At 44.0% G+C, this 18,630-nt stretch overlaps 1 protein-coding gene across 1 annotated transcript in view; it reads left to right on the top strand.

The window, feature by feature from the left end:
• The window catches only part of CCNY (cyclin Y), a 457,171-nt gene that overhangs the window by 265,823 nt on the left and 172,718 nt on the right, over positions 1–18,630 (top strand). Inside the window, exon 2 of the mRNA XM_069211213.1 lies at positions 17,572–17,646. Within this exon, the coding sequence (XP_069067314.1) occupies positions 17,572–17,646 (75 nt within the window). The remainder of the gene's footprint in view (positions 1–17,571; positions 17,647–18,630) is intronic.

Raw genomic sequence — 18,630 nt, 5'->3', positions numbered from 1 at the left:
AAAGGAAAGTGGGATGACCTGTTTCACCCCATGTGCAATGTTACAGCTCCAGATAGTGTCCAGTGTACCACAATGTGGCCTTAGGAGAACTTACAACTAACCATTATGTATGCATAGATTCTCGTTCATTAAAAGAATCTTCGTAAATAGTTCATCTAAATTCATGTGTGAACTCTAACTAATGGTGGGCACAGCTCACAGTCCCTCATCAGTGTGGGAACAATTGCCACTTCTGTCATCAATGGGGTGACTGTCCCACATTAATAAATGAGTTGAAAAGATTACAAATTGGCTCCATTAACACCATTTTATTAGGGCCGAGTTTTGACAGCACAGCAGTCCAACAGATCAGTTGCTAACAAAATACTCTTTGGGTGTGGCATTTTCACCCATTGTCTTTCTTTGACCAGCCATTTGCTTCACACTTTGTCAATCATGTCTAGGCTCAGCCCAGTGGAGTACTGATCTCTCGCCTAATGGCATTGGCTGTTAGGGTATGCCCTTCCACTTCCACGGCAATGGCTGCATTGAACTGCATGAGGGACTACTTTTTTAAGGACATCCCTCTCTTTCTGCTCCTTCTGGCTTCCTTTCAGTTGTCTGGTTGATATGCTAAAGCTGTATGTGTTAGCACATTAACCCCAGACTGATTTGCTCTGCCAGTGCTTTTTCTTCGTGGAGAATCATTTATGCTCTGGGGTTTTGTGAACCTTAAAATCTTTTTTTAATATATCGAATCTGGTCCTCTTGTTGTATCTATAAGTGTGTTCTATTGGTTACAGTCCTAAATACAGATGTTCATAGACTTTGGTAACCCTACCCTCCTAGCTTTTAATCACACTTAGTCGAAATATTGTTGAGTGGGAATTATGTTTTAAGTTTGTGATTTTTAACTTTACTTTTGTATTTTATTTTGAGAAGGGGACAACATAGTCCTTCATAGCAAGAGATGTAGAAGTACACTGGGAAATTAGTTTGTATTTTGGGCCTGGTGCTTAAATGATTTTTGTAGTGTAAGTATACTGGTCAGCATATGCTTGCTCTTCGTAGAGTTTATAGTGTGAATGTCTGCTTAGCCACAGAATTACAGGACTTCGAAGTCAGTAGTCTAAATCAGGGAATAGTTTTTAAGCGTGTGTGTACTGTATGTGTATGTATGTATGTGTGTGTGACTGTGCATGCAGCCTATAAATCGTCGTGCAGGTTGAAGCCTTTGGTGAGTTATGGAAGCTCCTTCTTGCTGTTTTCGGAAAATTAAAGCCATTTGAGTTTGGCCACTGGTACATGATGCATATACATAAAGATCATTTTACTTCTTTTTTATTTTCCCCAATTTACTATGCAGAAGATCCACGTCCCCAGTAGGCCGCTCAGACACATATATTAACCTCTTTGCCGACATCACAGGGATATCTTTCTTATCTTGACTCCTGGATAATTAGGAACACGGCCATTTAGTGTGGTGGTGATTAGGAGTGTCGGGCTCAGAGAATCAAAGGACGCTCTGAAGTGTTCTGTCGGGGCCACAGAGGAAGCCGTGCTTTATCACCGTCCAATTAATGTACCGGCAAAGAGGGTAATTGAATCACGTTTGCTGCCCACGCTCAGTTCCTAATTTATTTACGTAACTCTGCCTGCAGATAGCCCCTTATTTAGTCGCTTCCTCTAAAATTCGTACCGGTAACATATGGCAAAAAACAAGCATTTGCTTAGCCAATAGGTCTCGCCTTTTGGATGTGAAAGCACTATTTTTGCGTTTCTGTTGTATTATTGTTTAGCATCTCGCATTCCCACTACAAGTGAAAAAACACCCTAGATGTGTGTGTGACGCCGTACTCACAGGCATCGAAAATTATATTGAGGGATGTGTTCAGAACATTAGCCAGCTCCTTGTATCCTGATATGCGCGTAGAGAGGTGGAGGTAGACATGTTGTGGTAGAGAGGTAGGAGTAGAGAGAGAGGTGTAGAGCTAGAGAGGAAGAGGTGTAGAGAGATGGGTAGAGGTAGAGAGAGGTAGGGAGAGAGGGGTAGATGTAGAGTGAGAGATCAAGGTATCAGTAGAGGTGTAGCGAGTTAGAGGTTTAGACTAGTAGAGGTTTGTAATCCGAGTTCTTAGTATGTGTCATAGAAACTGCGGTGTTTCCGATAGTCTGCATGTATCACAGAAAGCTGTTTAGACATGCAAAGGTCTAGCAATTATTTTTCAATTCACTGGGTGGAACTGAGAAGTTCTTTGCTTGAGCCACATTCATGCTCTAGGTGGGGTGAAGGAGTAAGGGGGACAGTGAGAAATGAACAACCAAGACCAGAGCCCATAGACTCAGCTTCTGGGTTTTCTATGGTAGAGGTAGAGATGCACAAAAGAAAAAACTCCAGTGATTATTAGACAAAGTTTGTCAATGGACAGTAAATTGTTAAACAGGACAGATTCTTTCAACTAGGGGAAATACTTCACATGCATAAGCAGGAGAATGCCTGACTGATTATTTATATTTACAAGAGGGTCATTGACTAGACTCTTGCAATATTTGTGACGTTTTCAGGATTGTAACCCTCCTCATAAAGGGTTTGTGTGCTGTTTTTCAACCATATGGTATTACAGTTGAACCTTTGCGTTGACATTAGGATTTCTCTAATTTAAAGTGATGAGGTGAACATCAAAAGGCAGTGTGCTCCCTTTCTTTGTAAAACCAAAATGGTCATGTTTAAAATTGTGGCACTCTCTCAATGATAAGGATTGCAGAGAGTTGTGGTGGGTATTCAGTATTCCTTATTTCCTGGTTTTTAAATTAAATTGGCCTTGGAGTTTCTGCCATCAACTTTCAAACTCTTCAACTGCTCCATGCTCAAGACACCTGTCAAACCCTGCTTGAGATCACCTCACCTGTGTTTCCTGCACAATCCCTATTGCCTTGCAACCCTCGCTGCGACCCCGCTTCACATGCTTCCTTCCTTCTACCCCTGCTGCGATTCCAGTCCCTTGGTTTCCTAGTTCCCCCATCTTTGTGTTCATTTAGAGGACGACACAAATACCTGGCACAAAAATTCCAAGCAGCAGTATTATTTGTTTGTACCAAGCTGTTTCAGAGTTTTGTGACCACTTTATCCATTGGCTGTAAAATGGAGAATAATGCATACACACTCTTATGCAACTATTTTGCAAGTATTATTGCTGAATGTGTTTCTAAATTGTGCTCACAGTTAAAACTAGATAAAACCTGGTGGTAACTGCAAGCACAAAGTGTGAGCAAAATGTACTTTTAGCTCTAAATTGGGACAAATTTCATTTCCACCAATTTTAGCACTTTCATCAGGCCCCACATGACACCATATATGTCTCATCTGTAATGAAGGAGATATGCGTGGTCCATGATTTAACCAATGGAGAGCCATAGTAGTGACTATCGAGCAGTGACTGTGAGGTCCCTTAGGTATATTGATGGTAACGTCAACAAAAGTTGGGCGTTTTCCCAAGGAAGCTGTAGGCCCAATGTGATATTTAAAAAAATTAGTTCTGCTGCCTTAAATTGATTATTGACGTATTTGACAGTTCACAATGTAATCAAGTGTCCCTTGAAGTCCCAGTGGTACCATTGACATGCAGGTTCCTGATTTCTATGTTTGTAAAACTCCTTTAGACACACATAGGGGGTCATTCTGACCCTGGCGGTCATGGACCGCCAGGGCCAACGACCGCGGGAGCACCGCCAACAGGCTGGCGGTGCTCCCATGGCATTCTGACCGCGGCGGTACAGCCGCGGTCAGATACGGGAAACCGGCGGTGTACCGCCGGTTTCCCGCTGCCCAAGGGAATCCTCCATGGCAGCGCTGCAAGCAGCGCCGCCATGGGGATTCCGACCCCCTTACCGCCAGCCTCGTTCTGGCGGTTTTGACCGCCAGAACCTGGCTGGCGGTAACGGGTGTCGTGGGGCCCCTGGGGGCCCCTGCAGTGCCCATAGGCTTGGGCACTGCAGGGGCCCCCTAACAGGCACGCAGACACTGAAAATCGCGACGGGTGCAACTGCACCCGTCGCACCCCTTCCACTCCGCCGGCTCCATTCGGAGCCGGCATCCTCATGGAAGGGGGTTTCCCGCTGGGCTGGCGGTCGGCCTTCTGGCGGTCCCCCGCCAGCCCAGCGGGAAACTCAGAATTACTGCGGCGGTCTTTTGACCGCGCAGCGGTATTCTGCCGGCGGGACTTTGGCGGGCGGCCTCCGCCGCCCGCCAAAGTCAGAATGACCCCCATAGTATTTTTTGATGACCTCTCAACTGCCAATGTTCATGTTATTGTATATGTTACTGTGCAACTTTCACAGACACCGCCCAAATTTCCTTCAGGTCAGTGTAGCTGATTATGCATTAAATTCTGCATTGTAGGCCATTACATTTTACGTTTTTTCCATGCCTTTAACAAAAGTTTGTGGATAGACTGCATCCTTCCGTATATTTATTTTGTACAGAACAGTGATTGTTAGTAATGGAGTTTCTGGTTGGCTAGGGTATGCACCTAAGCCAGGCAGAACCCACCCACTCCAGTCAGGACAGGGGAGTTACACGTCAAAGATAACCCCTGCTCACCCCCTTGGTAGCTTGGCATGAGTCAGGCCTATCCTAGAGGAAATGTGTGAAGCGTTTGCACAACACACAACACACGTGACGCACTATCCCCCCCACGAAGGAAACACAACACCAAGTTATATGAAAATATACTGTATTGTACACAACGCCATTATTAGACCAAACACAACATGTCAGTAACATCCTGCTACCCAGGCAGTCGTCAGAACGTTACACATTAGTTATCTGCAGAACCAGAAGTAGTCACATATAACACAGAGGTTACTTATTATTCTGCAACATAAGCAGTAGTCAGGAATCACATTACAAGATAAATGCACTTGTCATTAAAGTATCATGAATGCCTATACCAAGAGCATTATAAAACATATGGCAAGTCAGGAAAACATATTAGCATGCTATGCCCATAAAAGGAACACCAGCACATATATGTAACGCACCATAAAACTAGGCAGGCTATGCCCATAAAAGGAACACCAGCACATATATGTAACGCACCATAAAACTAGGCAGGTTACCATTTAAACCAATCATGTCCATACTAGGAACATTTGAATAATAAATGTCCTTTTAAAAAGTACCTGTTCATGATGAAAGGCACTTCTAGTGCCATGAAGAACAAAATGGGGCCCCTGGCGCTCCATGTGCTCACTCTGGGGGCCACTCCAATGACTGGGGGAGGAGGAGGGAGACACGGACCCCTTCTCGTTTTATAATGGGCCACTCCTAGTGCCCGCGATCTCTGGGGCCCCCCACCCCAGGCCTCCATTGGCCCTCCAACTGGGGGGTGGGCCAAATTAACAAGTGGGGGCCACCATGGAGGACCGTCGAGGCAGGGGGCTTCCGGCGAGGATTCCACCCCGCCTGCGGTCTCCCACAAGGATTCTTAGTGCTTCGTTGGGGCAGGGGGAGCCTCCGATGAGGTTTCCTTCTCCTCCTGCCCATCCACAAGACCAAAAGGGGCTCCGGTGGGGCGGGGAGCCTCCGATGAGGTTTCCTTACCTGCCTGTCTTTCTCCTGCAGCCCAGAGCCCGCCCAGTCGCAGTAGAGGGCAGACACCAGAGTAGGTGCCTGCTTGTGCCCCGGGGGTACTCCTCGGAACGTACATCGTCCCACGGGCACGATAGGAGCGTGCTTGCTCCTTGCTTCACTTTTAGTGGTGCGCCGGGTACAGTGCGACTCCGGCGCACGTGTTACAACAAAGCCGGGTCGCGGCGGTGAATCACTCACGGCGGCAACACACTTATCAAAGCGCAGGGGACATTCCACAAGCCTGGGTCACGGTGGTGATTCACAGAGGCAGAAAAGCGCTTACCAGCGCAAACAAGCCAAAAGAAAGTGCTCTCAAGGAGCTAGGGTAATTATTGCAGAGTCCTTCTTCCAGCGCTAAACACATAAACTCTGTGAAGCACCTTTCAGGCTCTATAAGGTGCAATAAAGCACTCCCCGTGCATTTAGTGGTTATAGGGGTTAGGGGCCACTGCACCCTGCCCCTGGCGGACAAGGTCCAGGAAAAAGGTGCACAGGTGGCAGGGCCCTGCAGCAGGCCAGTGCAAGGGGGATGAAGGCAGATGGCAGTCTCTCCTAGTGATCCAGCAGGTCACAGGTCAGCACAGCAGCAGCAGTCCATGGCAATTCTTGGTAAGTCCCTCCAGCATTCTGTGTCCAGTTCCAAGTAAGTTCCAAGGTGTCTCCAAATTGTAGGGAAAACTCCCCTGTACTTATAGTCAGTTTTACAGTGTGTTTACAAAGAAGGGGAGAAGAGGTTCCAACCACTTACAACTGGTTCTGGGAGTGCCCCCTCTGTCCTCTAGCACAGGCTCTGAATGTCAGTTGGGGTTAAATGACCCTATTGTGTGAGGCCAGGGCTCAGCCTTTACAAATGCATGTGTGCCCCTCCTCTCCCTTCTCCCAGCCCAGGAAGACTATTCAGTATGCAGATGCACCTCTGTAACACCTCTAAGCTCCCTGTGTACAGGCTGTCTGGAAAGTATGCACAAAGCCCAACTGTCACTCTGCCCAGACGTGGCTTGAAGTCAGGCTGCAAAACACCAGAGTCATAAGCATAGAGAAATGCTCACTTTCTAGAAGTGGCATTTCTGTCATAGTAATAAAAAAATCCACTTACACCAGAAAGCAGCATTCCTCACTACCATTACAACCATACCAAACTTGCCTACGCTACCCCTTGTAAATCAGACAATACCCCCTAGAAATAAGGCAGAGCATTTCCAATACAATCCTATGAGAAGGCAGCACTCCCAGCAGTGAGAAACCAAATATGCTGTTTGTCACTACCAGGATAGGCCACGTTACCTGGCACATGTCCTGCCTTCTATATACATAGCACTCTGCCCATAGGGCTAGCTGGGGCCTACCTGACGGGTGACTTACATGTAGTGAAAGGGGAGATCTGGGCTCGCAAGTATATTTAGATGCCAGGTCCCTGTGGAAGAAAACTGCGCACACAGGATGCGCTAGCAGGCCTGAGACCGGTTTGAAAGGCTACTTCAGTGGGTGGCGCAAGCAACGCTGCAGGCTCTCTAGTAGCATTTCATTTACAGGCCCTGGGTATGGAGATACCTCTGTACAAGGGATTTACAGGTAAATTAAATATGTCAAATATGTGTAAGCCAATCATACCAACTTTAGAAGGGAGAGCACCTGCACGTTAGCACTGATCAGCAGTGATAAAGTGCTCAGAGTCCTAGTGCCAACAGCAAGAGGTCAGAAAAAATAGGAGGAAGGAGGCAAAAAGTCAGGGGATGAACCTGCCACAAGGGCCAAGTCCAACAGTAATTTATTTACTTTTATCTGTACTTTTCAAGGTGCCTTTTACTGCGAAAACAAGTGAATCTTGGCTTTGAATTATGAGGCCATATTTAATCATTTCATTACTACCACAGCCTCATTGCTGCTAGTTTGCTTTACTCTGGGGTAACATTTTTTCAAGTTCATTAAATGCTTTGGAATGTTGCTGCATAGATCAGAAGCTTTGGTTCAAAGACATGAAAACAAATCTTTAACTGTATTATACAGCCTCATACCTTTCAGATGTGTGCATCTGATCCCTGCTTTGCTAATTTCTCGCACAAAATGCTGCAGTATGGTTGTTCCCTTGTGACAGACTGGAGGTGAAGCTGCTTCAGCTCAGGTTTTTATTTGTCCTCCTTTGTTCAGCTGAAGATGAATTCATTAATGCATAAGGTGATCTTGAGAAATGTCATGGTTTAAAGGTGCACCAGAGCCTCTTTTATCCTATCGCTTTGACCTTAAGTTTGTTGCCCTTTCTACTAACCATACGTTTCATGTGCCCAGGTGCCACTAGTTTCTTAAAAATTGTGTTGAATTTAAGAAAAGCCTAGGTCTTATTATAGTCTACTAAAAATTGTGGTCGAGGTGTGGTTAGAATTATTTTAAAGCTCACCTTATGTTCAGTAGGCTCCACTTTGGTAGTAGGACACTCTATGGAATGTTTCTGTTGAAAATATATTTCTGAAAGGTCATGTTTAGCATTTCTCAAAATGGCCTAAGACTTTCGAGGTACTAGCAACTCCTGAGTTTTAGCTGTAGGTTTTCTTCTGCCTAACAGGAGTACTCGCCTTCAAAGAGGACTGTGTTTATTTTTAAAAAAAAATCTGTAGAAAGGATGCGACTCATTTGTGTTTCAGAGTGCTGGACCGTGCGTTGTAATGACATTAGTAGATGAAGCGTACGGTAAGATTGTTACAGAATGCTATATAAAGAGTTTGCAAATATTAAGATTACGACAGTCGCCGAAGGGGACAATTTTAGATCGCTGTGCAAAATAGTTTGGAGTAACAGGAGTAAAAGATGAATTCCAGCTGAATCAGTTTGAAAGGTACCACTAACACGTGAAGTACTCAAAGGGTACAAAAAGTCATGGATATTTGTCTTATAGTTGTTACCTAATAGCAGACAGCTATCCAGTTACAAGCTATGCAATTTTAGGTGTACTGAGAGTAGTTGTGTCAAGAGTATGAAATCCAAACTAGAATGTCAGTAAATTAAAGCTAAGCAAAGCAGAGGGATTAACAAGATACATTTCTGATATGTAATCATGTACAAGTAATGATAGTGACAGAGTTAACCAAACAAGTTGAGCACAGGTCTCACGATGAGTGAATTGGAGAACTAATGGTGTCTGAAATCAAGCACCTGAATTATTATTTCCATTGCAGGCTACCGTTGAGTGGTCTCTGGAGCTTGTGTAGGGCCTTTTCGTCTTTTCTTGAGGTGGGGTGTGCACATTTTACTAGGTTGTATAATTCTCCGATATAGACTGTATTTTTGATTATTTTAATGATTGCGCTTCAGGAGTATAGTTGCATTGAAAGTTTGCATTTTTAATTTTCTTATATGGGTCACAGATGCACAAATGTACCGTTATAGCGAGTTAGTCGAACCGAAGACCAAGACGTTATACAGGCATATAGTCAAAACAATAACTCTTTAGTAAAGAAGAAAGTAGAGGAAAGAGGCCTACAATGGAGCATTAAAGCATGTTAAATGATTTGTCCAACAAAGACAAAGAAGTTGAATAGCTCAATGCATAGGAACATGGTAAGGACACGAGCAATCGCTTATGAAGCAGCACAGAAGGTGATAAATGTGTTTATGGATGAAAGCGGTAGAGGACTGAACAAATCACTCGTTCCCTGAGAAGGGGCGGGGTAAAAACTGTGATGGAGTGTCCATTGAAGGAGGGAGATCATTATTAGAAAAGCGGCTTGCTATGTGCCCAGTACTAGGGCATTCCAAAGGTCAGTAATCGGGATACGACAGGTGCCACATTTTTCTTCCCTGTGCCAAGAAGTGCTTTCAACCTGTGCCCAGTGTGCCAGAAATGTATACCAGGACAACAGAAGAGGTACAGAACCTTTCCAGTGTCTGGTAATATCTATACTCGCAAGCAGAAGGGCAAGATCCAGGACTCTAGTGGTGAGTTTAGCCTTCTTCCGCCAGGAATATGTACCAGAATAATGACTTCAGGGAAGTCGAGGAGTGGCCTTTCAATAAGTTCAGAAATTGTGGATAGTACACCAGTCTAGATGGGCCGCAGCTTCGTAGAGCCCCAAAGCATATGGGTCAGGTGAACTGGTGTGGCACGCCACTGGGGACATTCCAGGGAAGCCAAAGGGGAACGGTTTTGTTTTTTCAGTGGTGTGAGGTACCATGTGTAGTATGCAGGTATGTAGAAATTTAAACCTTGTGTCACGTGTAGTTGTAGAGAGGTATTTCAGTATGGCTTGCCATTCCTCATCATTAAAGGCAATCTGTAGCCCTTTTGCCCAGGCAAGCTTTAGGGGCAGCAGAGATACTCCAGTACCTTCCAGAGCCCCTTACGTAACCAAGTTATAAATTGCATTCTGAATTTTTACTGCCTTCAACACAGTGTATATGACCTTCTTTTGCAAGATAGTGGATGGTCATATTTGATCTAAAAGTGGGGAAAGCCTCCTCCCTCGCCGAAAAAAAAAAATGATTTCATGCTTGACTAGATGATATGCCTGAATCGGTAATACATAGTTCCCTGAAACTTCTGCCTGCACTGCAAAATCATCAGGAACGGTTATGAGACATTATTTGGCTCTTCTCACTTTTATGTATTCTGAGCTGTTGTTTTTTGCGACTGGAGAAATGACTGGGTCTTGGAGCATTCTTGTCTAGTAGCAAGACTATGAAAACTGCTCAATGAGGCAGGCAGTCCTGTGTGCACTGATTGCTCAGGCAATTTTCCTTCTGCGCTGAGATTGTGTGCAATCCGCAAGTCACAGACGTAAAGCTTGGGAACGCCACTCCTCCACTCATTGTTCTAAAGTCAATAAAATGAGTTCCAGCGATGTTAGGCACTAGTGATGCTTGCCTTTTACTGTAGATTGAAGTTGCAAGACTAACAGTAAGAATTAGATACAAGCTAGATCTGTATGCCTGCATGTTTTAGTATACTTTTACTGGCGAATATAGGAAATTTATTAAGTAAACAATTCAATCTCCCTCAACCGGGCCAGGGCCGAACCAGGGAAACCAAAAGCAGCGCTTGCTGAGTCCCTGTGTCTGCATAAATTAACCTTGGGGAGCTGTGGAACGTGGCAGAGGCAGCAGCCCCCTGCCCTCAAAAGCAGCAGCTAATGTCGCCAACCCCCTGGGGAAATGCCCGGTGGAATAAAAGGCCTGTCCGGCCCTGCTTACCCCGATACATTGCCACTGCTCCACCCGTGTCAAACATAGATTAGCCTTTTGCAACCTTCAGTGCAGCTGCCTCCACCTGCGTGGGCTGTGGTGCAGCACGCTGAGCTGCTTATTTAGAATTATACATAAATGGGTGAATTATTTGATATCCAGAATAACGCACACATGACCTGTTATTGCAAAAAGTGTTATGAGTAGGGTGACCAGAAGTCCCGTATTTCCCCAGACAGTCCCGGTTTTCAGAGGACTCTCCCGATGTCCGACGCTTCTCTTAATTTTAAACAAATGTCCCGGTTTTTGGGACAAAGGTCAGATCATTACATAAATGTCCCAGTTTTTGGGACAAAGATCAGATTATCTAGGGAAGCATAAATTAAAGCTATGCTCTTCTTTAGCATTAACAAAGTATGCAAATATTAATTTATCTGTTACTGTCAGGCAACACAGTCCCCTGTCTGCTCCCAGCAGAGAGATGGAGTGGGGAGCAGAGAGAGGTGGGTGGGAGCGGGTTGGGGGTGCAGGGTGGGAGGTCAAGCCATAGCTAATTTTATATGTGTAATCTTGTAAGTGTGTGTGTGTGTGTATATATATATATATATATATATATATAAACACACATGTATAGACACACATTCACAAAGCTACGCAAAAAAAGGGGACAGGCCAGATATAAAAGTGAATGTAAAGTCGTTAGTCTCTCTTTTATGTCTGACCTGTCCCGGTTTTTGCTCCTCAAAATCTAGTCACCCTACTTATGAGGTGCGTAGCTACTGTATCGGTGGCAGATTTATGCCACGTTACAGCATATTAATTGCATTCCCAGTCACTACCACCATAAGATTTTGTGGTAACACTTTGCATATGATTGCACAAGTACCTGGAGTAACATTGTTACCTCATGTTATTCCATTTAGCTGCTCAAAACGTACAGCACGGAGATACTGCTGAGGGGCAGCATTTACTGTTATAGCATATGTGCTCCAAATTTTTCGTGGGTCTCTTAATGAGCATCCCCAGTGGCCCGTCTGTGCTCTTGTTTCTCCTTGTGGTCAATTCAATTTCTCACTTGGTTTCCCTGTCTTTTTCCTCTCTAAACCCTACTGCTCCATCACCGCTTTTACCCCTCATCCTTGTCCACGTCATCCACCTATTTAAGTTCGCCTTCAGCTCTCACTCCCTCTCTATGTAGGCGCTGGTTGAACTGGGGGCATAGGTGAAGACAGAAACTGTTGAACTTCTGTGTGTTGAAAGAACAAATGTGCTGGTTCTGACTTGACAAAAGTGTCCGAGTCCAGGTGAAAACAATTAACCTCCCCTTTTGATTAAACAATAGGGCTGGAGGCTGCAAGAACTGACAATATATGCAGGTGTTAGAAAACGGATTAAATCTCTGATGAGTGGTATTTCATTGATGCATGGATTCCACTAATGGTGGCAACCTGTTGTTTTCACCTATGTTTTCTTATTGTGTACATTTAATAATCTACTTTATTTCTCGTAGCTGGTGAATATTACTGCATTTTGATGAACGTTACTTACTTGAAAATATTTGTTTTCATCTTCTTAAATAGGGCATTTTTTACGAAGGGACACATTTTGGCAAGATTGTAATTTGCTACCACCAGAACGGTATTTATGCCATTATAAATGAGCTGATACAGTTAGTTCCATTTCCATGGAAGACGACAATTCAGTTCATGGTAAATACATACAAAAAGTATAACAAGCATCGTGAAGTTTTTTTTCCAATCCTTTAAGGGTATATGTAATTGTTACAAACATCATTCAGAAACTTAGTATTCCACGTTGTATTAGCTATTTTATTTATCAACTGTTTACCGCTGAAAAAGATGCTGGAACGCCACCTACGGAGATCACTTTGTTTTATTTCGTTCTTACTAATCGGTGAAGATTTTGAGCCTTATTTATATTTCGGCGGATGAGTTACTCCATCACAACAGTGACAGATATCCCGGCCCCCGAATTATAACACCCATATGATGTAATGGAGTTTATATTTCAGCGGACGGGATATCTGTTGTGACGGAGTAGCACATCTACCGAAACATAAATCAGGCCCTCTGTTCTTAAATTTGTTTAAAGCTAGGCTCTTGCATGAGGAGGTAAAATACTCTTAATTGGGCTCATCGTACTCTCTTGCAGGGCTTGAATTCGTACTGCAAAATCTCTTCTTTTAGAGTTCACCCTCACCTTTTCAATTACCTGTCAGTATTATTGCCTGTGGTAACAAATGATCGTTAGTTCCTATGGTAAATAAGCAACTCACTTTTTTACATTTGAAGTACTACTGACTGTGCTTTGGGAGCCATTCAGTTGCTTCTGAATGTCAAATTTTGTATCTCGAGAAGTAGACTTATTTTGTGGCACTCATCTCGATTTTCTGTTAGTCTCTAATGCTTTTAGTTGAACAGAAGAACTCAAAAACAGATGAGAATGAGTGAGCGAGACATGGGGAAGTCAAGGGTTTGTTTAAATTACCAAACATGCTGCAAAATCGAATGATTGGTTTTGTGTTCAATCTGTGAACAGGTTCCATACCTGAGCACTCACTCTGTTAGCAGATAAAGGATCAAAAGGAGCGGTTTGAGAAGGCATCAAAAATGTTGGTGTGGAGTCTGTTAATTTTGGCTCAAGAACACTTGGGTTTCTCATGCAGAAGAAGATATATTTCAGTAGGTCAGGAAATAGCTTTCCTTAAATAAAATCTAGGGAACACGATCATTAAAGAGCCATAAATAAGACCTGTTCACTCGATGTGTCCTTGGCCCATTGACAGCTTTCTTCTTTGAGTGTTAATTATTCTAATTGAAAATCTGTGAGCGCCTTTGCATTGAGATACTGTAGTTTCATTGGTGGAATGACATTATAAGTGGATGATATTCTTATTAATTTGTTTTTAGAGAGTTGATGAGGAGAGTAGGCTGTTTACTTTACCAGAGAATTGCGTGCGGTTTTGTGAATTTCTTGGGGATTAAAGTATGGTGGCAGGACCATGACTACACACTGTGAGCATTTGTTTCTCCAAGCTTCCTTAATACCTGGGATAACCATTCGGCCACCAGCAATGAAGAGTAGTCTTACCAAAAGCTGGCTAGAAGGAGTAACGGGTGCCTCTGTCAGGACACTCATTTTATGTTCCGAGAGAGATAATTTGTGTGAATTTGGCGAGAGTTTTAGAGGTGCTCCATCTCAACTAAGGTATCATCAATGACATACTATGTGGAGAAATTAGCTGTGCATGGCGATGGAGCGAGCTATAGTTACTTGAAAGAACTCTAACAATAACTGCTGAATTTCTATGATTTTGTACAAGTAAATTAAGAACATAACTATAATGTCTCGGTAAACTTTGGATTTTTCAGTGAATTTCTATGATTTTTTAACGCAAAGTAATTTTAATTACTGTATGTTAATCCAACCCCCGCCGCGCACAGCCTTTGATGTGCGCAGCGGGGGTTGGTTGCAAGGCCTGGACTTGCAGCCAGGCCTTGCAGCCAAGCTTTTACAATCACCTAACCCTGCCCCACCCATGGCCTTTGGCCGTACGCATCGCAGGTTGGCCACAGAGCCTGGCCCTGTCAGTGGATGTGTGAGTGGGTGCGTGAGTGGGTCTGAAAGTGGGTGTGTGAGTCTGAGTAGGTGCATGAGCATCTGAGTGCATGTGAGTGGATGCCTGAGCCTCTGAGTGCATGTATGAGTCAATGAATTAGTGTATGAAAGAGTCTGTGGTTTTTCTTCAAATGTTTCCATAATTGCAAATATTTTGTGAATAATTTGTGGAAATTCACAACAAATGTGCACATTTTTTCAAATATCATGAGCCATGATGCAAAATTATATTAAACTTATAATTTGCCCCTAAAACACACTTATATCACACCCTGGGGTCAGGGTATCTTCACCCTGACCCCTTATGCCACTTTCAAGTTGAATTTTCTCCCCCAGGAACCATGTCGGTGAAATAAAACAGACGTCGCAACTTTCTAGTCATGTTGCGGTCAGCAAATTGCAGCGCTTCTTTTCGCACACATATTTGTGAAAATCTGCAAATTTCACAAATTATTCGTGTCCAGAGACATACAAATTTATTTGCCCTTAAATATCTTCTCAACTACTGAACAGATTTACACCAAATAACAAAAAGCATAATCTGCTTACCGACAGCTGGCTTTCTGCTAAATTTGGTGTAATTCCGTCCAGAAGTTCGAACTGTAGACGTGTTGATAGGTCGTATGGGAATTAACATGAAAAACGCAATGTTTTTTTAGCCCCCTTTTTCTCGCCCCCCCCCCCCCCCCCCACCCCCCCCTTGACAGATCATCACGAAACTTCCTGTGCGCAACAAGAATCACCGGGGCACTTTTTTGGGGAACATTTCTTGGAGATTTATCAAACGCTGCCAAAGATAACGGCAAGTCAAAAAGCACTTTTTCTATGGAAGCATGGTCCTAACCATACCTATTAGTATATATATATATATGTATATATATATATATATATATATATATATATTCAAAAACAGTGGTTAAAAAGAAGTTATTGTTAGTGTTGGTTATAACAATTCAATGCATGTTTTTAAAAAATCACCTAAAAACAGCTAAAATGAAGTTATAGTTATACATTAAAACCACTGAAATTTGTAAGTTGTGTTTAAGCACAGTCCATAATTTGCACAACAGCCATGCAAACCAGAACTTTCACATTTAATGCACTGTGCCCAACCCTCCATGTGTGACCAACATCTACTGTGCACAGCTTTCTGTCATAAGCAGCAGGGTTTAGCTGTATAGCCTGTCCTCCGGCCGTCTCCTGTGCCCGGCTCTCCACTTGTGGCCAACACCCCCCGCACACAGCCTTTGGCCATTTGCAGTGGTGGCTGGCCACAGTTGTTTGCCTCTGTCCAAAAAGTACCTGCTGCCAACACTCCATCTGTGGCCAACCCAACTATCCATGGCTGTGTGCTGCAGGGTTGTCTGTATTGCCTGACCTTCATGCCTTCTTCTGTGTGTAGCGGGGTTGGCCCCAGGGGGCTTGTGTCCGGCCAGGCCACACATCCAACCATCTGCAGGCGGTCAGTCCCTGCTCTTCACAGCTTTCTCCCATCTACAGTGGAGTCGACCAAGGGGCATTGACAACGCCAGCCCCTGCACCTAGCTTTTCACAAGCAACCAACATTTGTAATGTATGGTTTTTTTGCTAGCCTCTGCATGCAATTGTCGTTGGGGGGGGGGGTGAGGGGCAACCTTGTTGCGCATGAGCGTCAGTCATGTGCACTAGGGTTGATGGCTGGCCTACCATCTACTGGTGGCCACCCCTTGTGCACATGGCCTCTGGCCCAGTGCTGTGAAGGTTGGTTTCAGGGTCTGGACTACAACCAAACCCTACTTCCACTCTATTGTGTGCAGAAAACTTCCTTGTGTTGTTGTTTAAGAACTAAGGTTTTTGTTTTGCTGGTTTTGCAAATCCTATGCTGGTTTCACAAATCCGGAGTCTCAGGAGGGTTTGTGGAACCAGTGGAAGTGTCTAGGATCTGCAAATTCCGCAATATAAAATATTTATTTCCATTTTTCGTTTTATTTACTAGGCATCCATTAAGGTCCCCACCACTCCCAAATGGCCTGGGATCATGGTCTGTTCGCTCTGACCCCTTATGTTCTTTTCCTTCTCATGTTTCCCAACACAGTACTCAGGGCACTGGTTTGTGTAATGGGGCCGGAACAGAATTTTCTGTGACGACAGGCAATCATTTCTAAAGGGATAAAGGTAGAAAAGCCTCCCTCAACCAACCACATTTTTAAAAATGTCTGAGTAGTTTGCAAATTCCAACAGAGATACAGAAAGTGATATCTCTTTAGATTTTTTTTTAGATGCGAATGTTTCAAAAACTACTGAAGGGATTTACACCAAACTAACAAAAGCAATGTCGAGTAAAGTTCTTATTTTATGCCATTCATGCTGTAGGCATGAACACAATTTTCTTTGTGAGCTGACATGTAAAATCACTTCTTTTTCACCCTGCTTAACTTTTTACCCTGTGCGACTTTACACAAAACCAGCCTTCTACTTTTTAGCTGACTCAGCTAGTGGTTTGACAAAATCGTGCAGCTCCATCCAAAAGGGCAATACTGATAGACAAAAAAAAAAGTCATTTTTTTTGGATTGGAAAGTGCATCAGTAGCAATACTACTCATTGGCAACATATTGCCATCAAGGGATTCTGTAGATATTTTGAACCACAAGGCTGAGTATATTATGCTTTTAAATTGGGGTATTGTGTTAACAAAAGTGAAGGCTGAGGGCTCATCCCTAGTGAAAAAAATTAAACCAAGAGAAAAACCAGTTTCGGGATGATGGTGGCATGTTGAAATGGTGCATAATACTGACTCAATTTCAAAAAGATCTTTATATTTATACATTACTACTGCATTAACCACTGACCAATTGTACTAACAATTATCTGGAAAATGTGGAGTCATTCGTAGTGCATTTCATGGCAAAAAGCAATTCAAGTGGCGATTCAAAAAAATACAACATTTACATTGTTTCTTGAATTGACAAGAATGGCATTAGAAAAGCTTTCTTCTCTCATTTGAAAATGGGCTGTGAGATTTATGAGCAAAGCATATTAATGGAAATTGTTAAGGCAATTTGGTGTGGATTTCTTAGCTCCTCCCTGTACTATCCTACAACAGTGTATCTTCATAACTTATTTCCTATTTTACGGCATATTTACATCATCTTTTCGTCTCCTTTTTCAGATATGAACATGGAGTTCAACCCTTCTGATCATCCTCGAGCGAGCACAATATTCCTTAGTAAATCTCAAACAGATGGTACGTATGTTAAAGTTATGATATTTTGTTGTTAATTGTGAAGCAAGGAGATACTTACCATAACAAGGCACTTCCGCTGTTGCTGGACATAGTTACATTTTTTCCATGATTAGGGTAGAGCGCCCCCCCCATAGTGGGGGGGCGCGGCCCGTTAGGGGACGGGGCCTCCGAGGCCCTGGGTCACTCCCTTCCCCCTTTTCCCCCTGCCAGGGGGTGCTGCGTTCGGCCGGATTTCCGCCCTGACGCCTCGCGAGGCGTTGGGGGCGGAAGTCATACCCCAGGGGGCATGTCGTGGGGCCGACGTTGGCCGCCCGCCGGTTCCGGCCGCCGCACACTGGTGGGGGGCTATTTAAAGGCCCCCCAAAGAAGGTTATTCCTTCTTTACTTGTGTGCGGCGGCGGGACCTGGCGTGCGGCCCGCTTTTGGACCCACCCACCCTCTCCTTTATGTTAGTGGTTTGGAAGGGAGTTGGGAAATTGAGATAAAAAATTTGACTAGAAACAATAGGAGGGGGTCCCCAAGGTGGGGCCCCCAGGAGGACATCTGGGATAGGATCCTGAAGTTCTGAGCCAACCAGCGGATGTACACACCAGATCAGGGGGTAAGAGACCTCAGATCGCTGGGGGAGAACATGGGGCTCCCGCTCTTGGCTCCCCCCATTACACCCCAGGGCTGATTGGTGTTTGGAGGGGGGGCGGAACCCTAAACTGGAGGACAAGGTACCGGGTAGTCAGGGTAACCGTCCCTCCTACGGATACAGGTGAGACACGGGTCACCTGTGTGGTCCAATATGGTGGTTCAGGACAGGAACGGATCCTGTCACACTGGTTATGGTCACAAGTAATTTCTCAGTAACATGTAAATAAAAATGTTTTCTTTATTGACTAACCTTCTTATACTTGCTATTTGATGTTTTGCTTGTCAAAGTTATGAGGTAATTTATATGATGACTTTTTGAAAATAAAAGATACTCCTTCCAACGAG

Source organism: Pleurodeles waltl, chromosome 10 (genome assembly GCF_031143425.1).
Source record: "Pleurodeles waltl isolate 20211129_DDA chromosome 10, aPleWal1.hap1.20221129, whole genome shotgun sequence".
NCBI classification, from domain to species: Eukaryota; Metazoa; Chordata; class Amphibia; order Caudata; family Salamandridae; genus Pleurodeles; species Pleurodeles waltl.
This window is presented reverse-complemented; position numbering and strand designations above follow the sequence as displayed.